General features: G+C 46.0%; 1 protein-coding gene across 3 annotated transcripts in view; it reads right to left on the bottom strand.

Moving 5' to 3' along the window:
* The window catches only part of TIAM1 (TIAM Rac1 associated GEF 1), a 448,148-nt gene that overhangs the window by 53,143 nt on the left and 380,500 nt on the right, over positions 1–14,505 (bottom strand). For all 3 annotated transcript variants that reach the window (XM_064380092.1, XM_064380091.1, XM_064380093.1), the window contains one exon: positions 9,306–9,530. In XM_064380092.1, the coding sequence (XP_064236162.1) occupies positions 9,306–9,530 (225 nt within the window). The remainder of the gene's footprint in view (positions 1–9,305; positions 9,531–14,505) is intronic.

Here is a 14,505-nt window from a genome sequence, read left to right on the forward strand (position 1 = left end):
TGGGGAAGTGCAAACATATTAGTATAAGTTCACACTGAGATTTACCTTTCATTTACCCAGATTAGACACAGCTACTTTGCTTCATTCCAGCACATGTAGGACTTCAGTTTAAGGAGGAAGAAAAAAAATTCTGGCCTTGTGAGATGTCTGAACAATGTTTTTTTTTGAGACAAAGTTTGGCTCTTGTTACCCAGGCTGGAGTGCAATGGTGCGATCTTGGCTCACCACAACCTCCACCTCCTGGGTTCAGGCAATTCTCCTGCCTCAGCCTCCTGAGTAGCTGGGATTACAGGCACGCGCCACCACGCTCAGCTAATTTTTTGTATTTTTAGTAGAGACGGGGTTTCACCATGTTGACCAGGATGGTCTCGATCTCTTGACCTCGTGATCCACCCGCCTTGGCCTCCCAAAGTGCTGGGATTACAGGTGTGAGCCACCGTGCCCGGCCCCTGAACAATGTGTTTTAAGCAGACCCTCCAATTCAAACACTTCCAAAGAGAAAAAATTATAACACTAAATTTTTAAAAGGTCTTATTAATGCTTGAGTTTAAATCCCTGATGGAAAAAAAAAAAGATTGGGGATGGGGTAAAAGAAAGCTTAGACACTGTCAGTGAAGATACTTAGCTGGAACTCAATTGTTAGGATATAATTTTATTTTGCTTTTCAGTCATTTTACTGTTATAAGATTTTAAGAATTCTGTATAAATGCCCATAATAAGATCAGCATAAACATCCCTCTAACAAACCTAAAAAACAAACCAAAACAACTATTATAGAATGAGAGAAAGAAATAAAAAAGAGAAAGAAAGGACAGAAGGAAAGGAAGGGAGAGGAAAGGAAAGGAGAGGGGAGGGGAGGGAAAGAAAAGAAAGAGAGAAAGAGAGAGAGAGAAAGAGAGAAAGAGAGAGAAAAGGGGGAACACTACAACTTTAACTTGCTAAACAATAGCTTCTTTTTAATCAAATGTCACAATCTCAGTCTTTGTTTCCTATAGAGAGAAATTTAAAAATCCATAAAACCTGTAGATTTGGACCTTACTAATCCTGTTAGCTTGTTGTGAAAGTCAAATATAAGGGACATTAATAATCTCTAAACATATAAAAATAGAGCATCTCAGTCTCCAAAACATTTTTTTCCCCACACACAGGATTTGATGGTGTCATCAATCAAATTGCACTGGAAGCCACCCCACCCCGGCCACAGCAGGGCCCACCCAAGCAGGCCATGTGCTGTGTGACAAGAAGCACAGCAGGCTGACAGTTTACAAGGCGCTCATGGCTCCAAATGTTATCAACATGCAAACAGAGGACCATGTGCTGCCGGGTATCTGTGAGACTTCAGAGAATCTGAAGCCCTGGACCATATTTGTTTGTGGGAAGAGAAATCTGTGCAGTTCCTCTTCCTTTGCTGCCCCTCCCTGCCGCCTGACTGTCTTCAGTTTTCAGAATCGAGCTCCAGGCCATCTCCACGGAACATCGGACCAAAATAGAACCTCACGCTTCACGGGTCCTGCACAGAGGCACGTCCTGCCCACGTGGACCAAGCGGCTGTCGTGCTCTGCACTTGGCAATTCCCCGCTCTGAAGCAAGGTGCCTTGGATTTTCACGGCTATCACAGAGGCCTTTCCTGTTAAACAAACGCTGCTTAATCTACTTCCTGCAGGAGGGACATTGGTCCGGACCGCAGAGCACAAGCTTCCACTTGGCATCAGACAGACACGCCTGAGGTTTTTATCAAAGGGGCTGACTTTCCAACTCCAGCGCCGGCCCTAATTGCCTTTAACAAGCCATGGGGCTGCTGTTAGCCACAGGCATTAAGCTTTCTCCAGCACAGCAGCAGGAATAACCATTTTTTGAACAAGAAGCAGCTTCAGTCCTTGGAACTCTGGAACTTTTATTATTTTTTAAATTATTGTTACTTCTTTTTTTTTTTTTTTTTTTTAAATAGTTTCGCTCTTGTTGCCCAGGCTGGAGTGCAGTGGTGCAATCACAGCTTACTGCAACCTCCACCGCCTGGGTTCAAGTGATTCTCCTGCCTCAGCCTCCTGAGTAGCTGGGATTATAGGCGCCTGCCACCACTCCTGGCTAATATTTTGTATTTTTAGTAGAGATGGGGTTTCACTGTCTTGGCCAGGCTGGTCTTGAACTCCTGACTTCAGGTGATCCACCCTCAGCCTTCCAAAGTGCTGGAGTTACAGGCGTGAGCCACCACGCCCAGCCTGCTACTTTTTTTGTTTTTTAGAGATAGGGTCTTGCTCTGTCTCACAGGCTAGAGAGCAGTGGTGTGATCAAGGCTCACTGCAGCCTCAACCTTCTGTGTTCAAGGGATCCTCCTGCCTCAGCTGCCTGAGTAGCTGGGACGACTCAGGCATGCATACCACATGCCTGGCTAATTTTTAAATTTTTAGTAGAGACAAGGTCTCACTATGTTGCCCAAGCTGGTCTTGAACTCCTGAGCTCAAGTAATCCTCCCACCTCAGCCTCCCAAAGTGCTGAGATTATAGGTGGGAGCCACAACTGACGCCTGGCCTCTGGCACTTTTATTGCCGTCCTGTGGGCTACTCCTTGACGTAAACCAAGGCACCTGCTTCACCTCAACTGGTCAAGTGGAATTCTAGGGACAATCACAGCAGAGCTGCATGAACCGAAAAATAAAGTGAACGTGAGCCCGAAGAGAGCTATAAACAGGCGTCTGAAACCTTGAAAAGACACTAATGGTGTCACTTGAACTGTGATTCTTATAATTTGCATAAAAGCTGAGGTTTTGCATAATTACTTTTACATAATTGCATTTATTTTTTCTTTGCTTTCTCCTTGATGTAAAAAGGAAAAACAAGGCCATAAAAAGGTATTTGTGTTGGAATTCTCCCAATAAATGGTTTATAAAACTTTTTTTTGAGACAGAGTCTCCCTCTGTTGCCCAGGCTGGAGTGCAATGGCACAATCTCAGCTCACTGCAACCTCTGCCTCCCAGGTTCAAACTATTCTCTTGCCTCAGCCTCCAGAGTAGCTGGGATTACAGGCTCCCACCACCATGCCCAAGTAATTTTTGTATTTTTGGTAGAGAGTTCCACCATGTTGGTCAGGCTGGTCTGGAACTCCTGACCTCAGGTGATCTTTCACAAGCCTTAGCCTCCCAAAGTGCTGGTATAACAGGCATGAGCCACTCTATAAAACTTTGCTTTTCATATTTTTGAGACACAGTCTTACTCTGTTAACAGGCTGGAGCATAGTAGAGCAATCTCAGCTCACTGCAACCTCCACCTCCCGGGTTTAAGCCATTCTCCTGCCTCAGCCTCCTGAGTAGCTGGGACTACAGGCGTGCAGCACCATGCCCAGCTAATTTTTTTTTTTTTGGTATGTTTAGTAGAGACAGGATTTCACCATGTTGGATGGTCTCAATCTCCTGACCTCGTGATCCGCCCACTTCTGCCTCCTAAAGTGCTGGGATTACAGGCATGAGTCATCGAGCCCGGCCTATAAAACTGTTTTAAAAACCTATTTTACATCTAGATTTGCCTTGCGTTCCTGTATCGATGTTCATGGCAACATCTCCCTAACGGGGGATAAAGCTGTTATCTTTTAATAAATTAGACCAGTAGTTCTCAACTGGAGAGATTTTGCTGCCCAGTGGACTTCTGGCAATGTCTGAAGGTATGTTTGATGGGCACAACTTGGGGAGGTGGTGAACTATTGTCTTATAGTGGCTTGCAGGGGTACTGCTAAACATCAGTGCACAGGACGGCACCCCATAGCAAAGGATTACCTCGCCCAGATTGTTAACATTGCTAGATAAGATCAGCATTTAAAATAAATCACACGAGAACACGAGACAGACTTTTTTGAAACCTCACACACATACAGCTCTGCAACTTCCTACTCCAGCTTCCTCTTCACTGCTGAGACCTTTTTATACTAACAGCCACTGGAGGAACGATCTTTTTGTCCTAGACATCCTTCCCCTTTTATTGCTACCAATACATATGAAAACAAATGCTTAAAAAACCCAAACAGATGAAAGTAGCTCCATAAGACTGCAAACCAGAACTCACGGATGGCAAACAGCCAAGGGCAGGACACTGAGGTTTAGAGCACTTAGGATAGACTCTCCTTATACAGATCCTAGATTTCTTTTTTTTTTCTGAGACAAACTTTCACTCTTATTGCCCAGGCTGGAGTGCAATGGCGCAATCTTGGCTCACCGCAACCTCCACCTCCTGGGTTCAAGTGATTCTCTTGCCTCAGCCTCCCTAGAAGCTGGGATTACAGGTAACTGCCACCATGCCCAGCTAATTTTTTATATTTTTAGTAGAGACAGGGTTTCACTATGTTGGCCAGGCTGGTCTCGAATTCCTGACCTCAGGTGATCCACTGGCCTCAGCCTCCCAAAGTGCTGGGATTACAGGCGTGAGCCACTGCGCCGGGCAGATCCTGGCTTTCTAAGCCAACGTGGCAACACATCCAGCAGGCTTCCCTCATAAACCAAGGAGCGGGAGAAAGGACAGTGTACTACAGGACCACCTAACAAATTTTCATGACAAAAAAATCTCAATGAAGCAGATCACAAAATGTGATCAACAAACTATAGCAGGTTTGCCCATCACCGAAACATTCCAATTATCTTATAATTCCACCAAGATAAGAAAAAGTGGCGGGGGGTGGGTGGAACAATAACCGGGAAGAGTTGGTGACGTAAGGCAGTGGCTCCCGTTCAGGGCTGCACATTACAAGCAATCACCAGAGAACACGAGGTCAGGAGATCAAGACCATCCTGGCCAGCATGGTGAAACCCCGTCTCTACTAAAAATACAAAAATTAGCCGGGCGTGGTGGCGCATGCCTGTAATCCTAGCTACTTGGGAGGCTGAGGCAGGAGGATCCCTTGAACCTGGGAGCACTCCAGCCTGGCCACAGAGCAAGACTCCCTCTCAATTAAAGAAAAAAAAAAAAAAAGCAACCACCAGAACAAATGCAGACCCAGACCCCATCTCGGACTAAGTGCCTCATGAGCTCTGAAAAAGGGCCCAGGAACTTCAGCATTCTAGACTACAGCATTCATTTCTTTCGATTTGGGCAAGGAAAATATAAACAAGGTGTAATTCATGAACTTAGTTATCAGGCAATCCACCTGTTTCGGACTGAGGCGGCGTAGAAGGCAGGGAGATGACTGAAAAAGTGCAATCTCTGGTCACAGGCCAGGGAATCCTCACGTCCCCCATGAGAGAATGGGTTCAGATACAAAACATTTATCTAGTGCTTATTGGTTAATATTCTAAATGCTTTATTTTTATGACTGATTTAGTCCTCACAACAGCCCAGTGAGATGAGTGTGGCATTATCCCCATTTTGTAGGTGAGGACACTGGGGCACAGAGGGATGAACCACGACCAGGTCAAGGTCACGAAGCTGATGAACATAGAAACAAATAGAGTTCTGGCCGGGTGCGGTGACGCCTGCCTATCATCCCAGCACTTTCAGAAGGCGAGGTGCGTGAATCACCTCAGGCCAGGAGCTCCAGACCAGCCTGGCCAACACAGTGAAACCCTGTCTCTACTAAAGATACAAAAAAATTAACCGGGCATGGTGGTGTAATCTCAGCTATTTGGGAGGCTGAGGCAGGAGAATCAGTTGAACCCGGGAGGCAGAGGTTGCAGTGAGCTGAGATCCTGCCATTGCATTTCAGCCTGGGCGAGAGAGTCAGACTCCGTCCCCCGCAAATGACTGAGTTCCAAAGAAATGGACTGAGTTCCAAAGAACTTGGTTCCAATGCCTACTCTTAGCCAGCAGGCTGTGATGCTTCTACACAGAAGCAGTTCAGAAATAATCCAACTCTGAAAGCTAATCCCATGCTCACTCAGGGTTCTTAGGCGAGGACCTGGCCAAGTCTGTACAACTGAGCTTGTGAGACAGTGGACCTCTGCAGGACCAGCCTCCAGCAGCCAGGCGGCAGCCATCACTCACATGAACCCCAGGGTCCCTGAGACGAGGCAAGGCCCTCTATCGAGGACGCCAGTCATCCCACACTCCCGTCAAACCTCAAACCTGCCACTCAGGATGTTTCTTATTTTTAGTTACTTCTAAATTTAGACTAAGGTTGTAGTCCAGCCTGCCTATTGTACAAAATTTTCTTGGTTGTTTTCTATTTTAACTGCTGCTGTCTGTTGATACTGCTTTATCTCTGCCCCATCACGGAACAGTCTTTCAGTTCTTTTATCCTGTTTACTTCCCTTTGCTTTTATCTTCCACTGTAAAGTGGGGACTAGGAAGCAGAAGCAATGAGAAGGCAGATCGGCAGAGACCCAGGTGGGGAACTAAAGTGCCTTCTCCCCTCCAGCAGGTCCAATTGGGCTGCTACTTGACCAGAGTATTCAGGAATTCTTCTGAAATTTACTAATTTTGAAGCCAGTTTAGAAACCTTACCAAAAAAAAAAAAAATACAGTGGCTTTACTTTCATGCTTTATTCTTGAGTCAGTCTGATTGCCTAACTTGACAAAGCAGACTCTGTTCTGAAGGATTTTTGCAAAATTTTAAGAGATAAAGCAATGTGGCCAGGCGCTCATGCCTGTAATCCCAGTACTTGGGAAGCCAAGGCAGGTGGATCATCTGAGGTTAGGAGTTTCAGACTAGCCTGACCAATATGGTGAAACCCCAGCTTTACTAAGAATACAAAATTAGCTGAGCAAGGTGGTGGGTGCTTGTATCCCAGCTACTTGGGAGTCTGAGTCAGAAGAATCGCTTGAACCCTGGAGGCAGAGGTTGCAGTGAGCTGAGATGGCACCACTGCACTCTAGCATGGGCGACAAAGTAAAACTCTGTCTCGAAAAAGAAGAAGAAGAAATAGACCAAAACATTAACAGTGGCTATCTTTAAAGAAACAAACTGTGAGCAATCTCAGTCATACTTTACATCAGAGGACAGCAAATTTTATGTGTAATGGGCCGTAGAGTAAATATTTTTGGCTCTGCAGACCCTAAGTCCTTGTCACAACTACTTACTTGACTCTGCCATTGCAGTAGGAAAGCAACCAGAGACAAGGCATAAATGAATGGCAGGACTGTGTTCTAATAAAACTTTATTTACAAAAACAGGTGATGGGCTCGTTTTAGTCTGTGGGTTATAGTTTACCAACCCCTGTTTTTTTTTTTAAATTTTTATTTATTTATTTATTTATTGGTATCTGTAAACCAGAAGGGCTCAGACAGAAACAAAACATCCAAAGAAAGTTGAGTAGACACTGTTGCTTGTAGCATCGTAGCATATACGTGCAAGCTTATAAAATCCTTTAAATAATCTAACCTAACATAGTATGTCTCATTCAAAGTCATATTCCAGAAACACAGTTGTGAACCGTTTTATGGGGTCAAGGCTGCCATCTCGTGGTCACTTGAAATAACAGTCTTTCTGCTCTTCATTCTCCTTTATTAAGGGTATGCAACTCACTGGAGCTGCTTTTCAAAAATTTGACTGGAATGTGGGGACCACAATGGCAAAATGGGCCAAGGAAGTCAATTGTAACTGAGAGCAATCAATTTTCTGAAGCTTCAACTTGTCAAATTCTTCCAAGAAGCCAATGAACAAAAGAATGAGCCATCACAGGGCTCCTGCTTCCTCTGGAGGCCAAGCTTCAGACAATGATTTGAAAAACAGCAATGGCAGGGCAAGAATACCCACGTACCAAGAGCCTTCCGCTTCAGATTTTGAATGGAACGCTCCTTTTTTATCCCAAGCTTTGAAAAGAGAAAATAATGACAAAACCCTAACTCACTAAATGAACCCAATAGAGAAATAAATGATAGCAATCTGTGCTGTTCGTCTGGTCATTCGCTCAGCCTCTTGCTCAACAACACGGGGCCACCTGTGTAGTGAACCACATGTAAAGAGCCAGGAAGACAAAAACGAGGAATACAAACCCAGTCCCAGGAAATAAATTCAGGCAAAAAGAGAGACACAAGCAAGTAAAAATTGCATCATCTAATGAGGGCCCACATGGAAGTGAAATTTGCAGGGTCATGGGGGCCCAGAGGAAGGAGCTAACTCTGTGTGGTCTCAGGAAGACTTTGAAAGGCAGGTAGCACTCACGCTGCTTCTAGGAGAATGAGCACAGGTTGCCAGAGGAAGGGGGAGAGGAAGGAAGGGCAGGGCAGGGGGCTTCACTGATGGGCTCTAGTTCAGCCTTCAGGTTGAAAGAGTCCAAAAGACAAACAGCAAACAAGCACTCTGCACACATTTCCACTCGGGCCTCTCAGCATCTCAGCTCACATCCTTCTCTCAGACAGCAGGAAAGCAGGGCTGGGTGGTTTGGAAGATGACGACAGGGAAGGCAGGAAGAGAGGTAGGACTTAGTCTCAGCGTCTCCTGATTCTCAGCACTTGTTCTTTTTTTTTGAGACGGAGTCTCACTCTGTGCCCAGGCTGGAATACAGTGGTACGATTTTGGCTCTCTGCAACCTCTGCCTCCTGGGTTCAAGCAATTATCCTGCCTCAGCCTCCCAACTAGCTGGGATTACAGAGCTTGGGATTACAGGCACACGCCACCATGTCTGGCTCATTTTTATATTTTTAGTAGAGATGAGGTTTTGCCATGTTGATCGGGCTGGTCTTGAACCCCTGATGTCAAGGGATCTGCCTGCCTCAGCCTCCCAAAGTGTTAGGATTACAGGCATAAGCCACCACTCCCAGCCTTTTTCTTTTCTCTTAAGAGACAGGCCTCTGACTCTGAGGCTGGAGTGCAGTGGTGTGATCACAGCTTACTGCAGTCTCGAACTCCCAGGCTCAAGCAATCCTCCTGCCTCAGCCTCTGGAGTAGCTGGAACTACAGGTGCTCACCACTATGCCCACCTTTTTTTTTGGTAGAGACAGAGTCTCACTATGTTGCCCAGGCTGGTCTCAAACTCCTGGCCTCAAGTTATCCTCCTGCCTCAGCCTCCCAAAGTCCTGGGATTACAGGTGTCAGCCACCATGCCTGGCCCAATTCCTAAGACTTATGTGCCTCCATATCTCTATCCACAACCAAGGGCTTCTAAACATTCACCCTTCTACAAAATGACAAACAGCAGAAGCATTATAAAGCTGTCCATGATGACAGGTGGATTTGTAGCAAAACAGTTCTATGAGAAAATAAAGCTTCCTGTGCCTTTGAAATTTCAACAGGAAATGCAGGGCCAGTCATCAGCCCATCTTGCACATACATTTTATATCACCTGTCAGACAGAGAAACTCACTGAAATATACAAGCCGTGTGACAAACCCCCCGGGTTGTGGTGGAACGGAGCTCAGACTTGCCCCCAGCACCCTGCACAGTCATACCTGGGTTGCTGGTGAGAAAGGCGAGGGGGCTCTCGCCGAGGTCCGCAGGGCCGTCCACTCGGTGGGGTGGGCTTTCCAGCAGCTCCACTCCTTCCTCCAGCTCGGGGTAGGTCCTCACCAGGAGGCCCAGCGAGGGCTGTGAGAGGAAATCTTTGAGCATAGACGAGTTCAGGGCGCCAGCAGCACGATTATTGATCTCAAGAATCTCATCTCCTGCTTTCAAGCCTGCCAACGCAAGATGGAAAATTTTTAATTTCACACGCATCATCAGAACACAACAGCTTCGGAGCTCTGCTATAAAGGGCACACCTGCTGTGGGTCTCACAGCACCAGGTACTGCTGCAGACAGGCTGCGGTGCTCAGAAGTGATTCTCAGGAGAGGACATGGGCCACAGGTTCTGAAGGTTCTAGATTTGCAGGTTACAACATGCCTTGCCTGTCCTTGATACATCAAGCAAACAAGCTTACCCCTTTGTTAATCTCCTTCGTTCCAAGCATCTGCCAATTGCTCACAAATGCTAATTAATTCTGGCTATCTTCCTACACTTTTGGGGCGGGGCGGGGAGAATGGAAGTGCTCTCTGATCACTGCCATCACTGTGTTTTTTAATACATGTTCATGCCTCAGTGCACACTTAAGCCACAGCCAGTTAATATCTATTGATCATTTCCATGGAACCAAAATGCAAGGCGTTCACTCTGGCTCTGATGACAGAAGGAAGGATGTCTCATTCCAAACACACTTAGAGATGAGTTTCAAAAACCCAATGCAATCATTTCTGCCCTTTTTGGTTTTGTTTTCAAACTACATCAAGACCTTGGGGTGAATCTCTTTTGGTAGATCCCCAAAAGATCTGCTGGGGAATTGCCAAAGTCTGGGACCCAAGGGACTGGCCATGAGCAAGCCCAACCTAGAAGAACAGGAAGTTGAGACACCACGGTACAGTTCAAACCGGCACTGCAAGAACATTCCAGCAGCTTGAGAAAGGGAGACATTGGGAGGAATATGAAAGAAAATAAAATAATCCTTTCAGCTGGGGAAAGAAAAGGGCCCAATTTCTCATTTTATATACCAATATGGAAAAACCAACTTCAAAAAGAAAGTGAGTGAAGGGCGGGCAAAGACAAATGATAAATTGCGGGAAAGAGAAGCCTCCCAGGCCCTCAGGCATCCCACCGGATTCTGCAGAAAATGACCCTATGGAGAAGCTCTCACTTCCCAGCTTCACAGAGTCACATGCCCTGGACATCCTTATTCAGGTTTCTAAAATACCTGAAACCAGTTTTCTTTTGTTTTTGGGAGGAATGGAGTCTCACTCTGTTGCCCAGGCTGAGGTGCAGTGGTGCAGTCTTGGCTCACTGCAACCTCTGCCTCCCGGGTTCTAATGATTCTCCTGCCTCAGCCTCCTGAGTAGCTGGGATTACAGGTGCATACCACCATGCCCAGCTATTTTTTGTATTTTTAGTAGGGTTAGGGTTTCACCATGTTGGCCAGGCTGGTCTCAAACTCCTGACGTCAGGGGGTCTGAAATTATTTTTATTTTTATTTCTTTATTTTTTTCTGAGATGGAGTCTCACTCTGTTGCCCAGGCTGGAGTGCAGTGGCACGATCTTGGCTCACTGTAACCTCTGTCTCCTGGGTTTAAGTCATTCTAGTGCCTCAGTCTCTGTCTCAAACAAAAAGAAAAGATAAGATAGAAAAGAAAAGGAAAGAAAAGACAGTCCTCTTATTTGAAGCCACCCCGATGGCACTGCTTTGTTATGGCAGCCTTAGTGAACTACTACAGGGGTCTTCCTGAGTGACAGTACTCCCGGTATTAATAAGTAACTGGGACTACAGGCATGTGCCACCATGCTTGGCTAATTTTTTTTGTTGTTGTTTGTTTGTTTTGTTTTTTGAGATGGAGTTTTGTTCTTGTTGCCCAGGTTGGAGTGCAATGGTGTGATCCTGGCTCACTGCAACCTCTGCCTCCTGGGTTCAAGCAATTCTCCTGCCTCAGCCTCCCGAGTAGCTGGGATTACAGGAGCATGTCACCATGCCCAGCTAATTTTTTCTGTATTTTTAGTAGAGACAGGGGTTTCATCATATTGGTCAGGCTGATCTCGAACTCCTGACCTCAGGTGATCCGCCCGCCTCGGCCTCCCAAAGCGCTGGGATTACAGGTGTGAGCCATTGTGTCCAGCCTTTGAAATCAATTTTCTATCATAAGATACTCTGAGAAACATAGTGGGAGGGGAAATGAAGGGAAAGAAGAATGGTTTACTTCATATCAGAGGCCAAATCCTGAGACGCAAACCATTTCATTTTCAGAGAAAAGATTTTGACATCAAAGTATTTGAATTGAAAACACAAAATTTCTACTACATTTGACAGGCAGGGGTTTTTTTTTCTTTTTTTTTGGAGACAGAGTCTCGCTCTATCGCGCAGGCTGGAGTACAGTGGCAGAATCTCGGCTTACTGCAACCTCCGCCTTTTGGGTTCAAGTGATTCTCCTGCCTCAGCCTCCCAAGCAGCTGAAATTACAGGTGTCCACCACCACGCCCAGCTAATTTTTTGTATTTCACTTGAGACAGGGTTTCACCGTGTTGCCTAGGCTGGTCTCGAACTCCTGACCTCGTGATCTGCCCGCCCTGGCCTCCCAAAGTGTTGGGATTACAGGCGTGAGCCACTACGCCCAGCCTGAGGTTTGTTTTTGTTTTTTTTAAAGAAGTTACAGGTTTATATGACTGGCAGAGTAGGAGTGTGTACTAGGTTAAATGGTATCCCCCTAAAAGATACATCTACATTCCAGAACCTGGGAATGGGAGCTTATTTGGAAAAAAGATCTTTGCTACTCTAAGGAAGTTAAAATTCTTGAGATAATATCATGATGGATTATCAGATGGATCCTAAGACCACTGATAAATGTCCTGGTAAGAGGTACACAGGAGAGAGACAGAGAGAGAAAGTGGCCATGGGAAGGGAGAGGCAGAGACTGGAGTGACGCAGCCACAAGCTCCAGCCACATCTGGAGCCACCAGAAACAAAAAAGCAAGAAAGGACTCACTCCTAGAGCCTTCAGAGGGAGCATAACTGTGTACAGCTTGATTTCATACTTTTAGCTTCTCCAGGCTATGAGAAAATATATTTCTCTTGCCGGGCTCAGTGGCTCACGCCTGTAACCCCAATAATTTGGGTGACTGAGGTGGGCAGATCACTTGAGGTCAGGAGTCCAAGACCAGCCTGGCCAACATGGTGAAACCCCATCTCTACTAAAAACACATAAAAAATCAGCTGGGCATGGTAGCGTGCAGTGTAATCCCAGCTACTCGGGAGGCTGAGGCAGGAGAATCACTTGAACCTGGGAGGCAGAGGTTGCAGTGAGCTGAGATGGTACCACTGTGCTCAAGCCTGGGTGATAGAATGAGATTCTGTCTCAAAAAAAAAAAAAAGAAAGAAAAATATATTTATCTTACTTGAAGCCACCCCGATCGCACTGCTTTGTTACGGCAGCCTTGGTGAACTACTACGGGGTCTTCCTGAATGAGTACTCTCAGTATTAATAAGGCACCCAACAGCTGTGAGAAATGAAGAGCCTTGTCAGGGTCTTTCTGTCACAGCTTCCCCATGTCCCAGGTCTTTGACTGTGGACATGTTACTGAATCCCTCTTAGCCTCAGTTTCCATACATGTAAGAGGAATAAGTGGGTTAAGTGAGATTAAATAAAACAATCCATGTTAAACTCTTAGCATAACACTGGACACACTGAAAATATTCAATGGCTGGGCATGGTGGGTCACGCCTGTAATCCCAGCACTTTGGGAGGCCAAGTCGGGTGGATCACCTGAGGTCGGGAGTTTGAGACCAGCCTGACCAACATGGGGAAAACCCTGTCTCTACTAAAAATACAAAAATTAGCTGGGCGTGGTGGCACATGCCTATAATCCCAGCTACTCGGGAGGCTGAGGCAGGAGAATCGCTTGAACCCGAGAGGCGGAGGTTGTGGTGAGCCCAGATCGCATCATTGCATTCCAGTCTGGGCAACAAGAGCAAAACCCCATCTCAAAAAAAAAAAATATTCAATGGACATTGGCTCTCATTATTAATATTTGGTAGAATAAAGAGGAAGAGTTTTCTTTCTAACAGAAAATCATAGTCTCCTCAGAAATAACCCCCAATTGACCACGGGAAAGTTGTGAAGTATCCAAGCAATCCAGAGTAATATGACACGTGGCTTCCTCTACTGGCCTCTGTCCTGGGTGACAATCAAGAAAAAACTTAAATGACAGCAAATAACTCTCAGGTGACTCCACGAGTACAAAGATGAGCCATAACAAACATGCCCACATCAAATAGAGAATGTCCAAAAAATCAATTCTATAAGTATAGCCAATGTGAGGTCCAGTCAGAGCAGTGTAAGTGTGGAGGGGAGAGGGTGGGAGCAGGAACTGGGCTCCCCGTCACCTTGCTCAAGCCGAAGCCCAGTGAGGCTAACAGAAATAAATCAACAAAAAGCCAAACATGGGCTGATTTTACGCAAGCAGGATATTCAGATTCAATCAGGCCGTGTTCCACTCCGCTCTTCCTGGTTGCACCCCATTCTGGGCATCTTAACAGGCACAGTGGCACCTTGTGTCTGAAAGGTAACACCTGGAGTGTGTTCTACTGTAATAAATGGCTGAAGGATTTGGAAATGGTATCTGGAAAAGAAAAAGACTCAGCAGTAAGATTTGGATAGCAAAGGCTGGCTAGAAAGAAGACTCAGGCAAAACCTAGAACCATCGACGGAAGCGAAAGGAGGAGGATATTTTATAATCAGATAGAATCCACAAAGAGGCGGTAGGATCCACAGCACTCTCTCAATCACAGGTGGAGGGGATCTTCAATTCGTGGCTAAATTTTTTTTTTTTGGAAACAGTCTCACTCTATCGCCCAGGCTGGAGTGCATGGCACAATCTCGGCTCACCGCAACCTCCACCTCCTGGGATTGAACAATTCTCCTGCCTCAGCCTCCCATGTAGCTAGGATCACGGGCACACACCACCACGCCCAGCAAATTTCTGTATTTTTAGTAGAGATGGGGTTTCACCATATTGGCCAGGCTGGTCCTGAACTCTTGCCCTCAGGTAATCCACCTGCCTTGGCCTCCCAAAGTGCTGGGACTACAGGCATGAGCCATTGTGCCCAGCCAATTCATGGCTAAATTTAACACAGAATACCC

The sequence above is a fragment of the Aotus nancymaae genome, unplaced genomic scaffold (assembly GCF_030222135.1).
Source record: "Aotus nancymaae isolate 86718 unplaced genomic scaffold, 86718_ANA_hifiasm-v0.15.2.pri h1tg000022l_1, whole genome shotgun sequence".
Classification (NCBI taxonomy): domain Eukaryota; kingdom Metazoa; phylum Chordata; class Mammalia; order Primates; family Aotidae; genus Aotus; species Aotus nancymaae.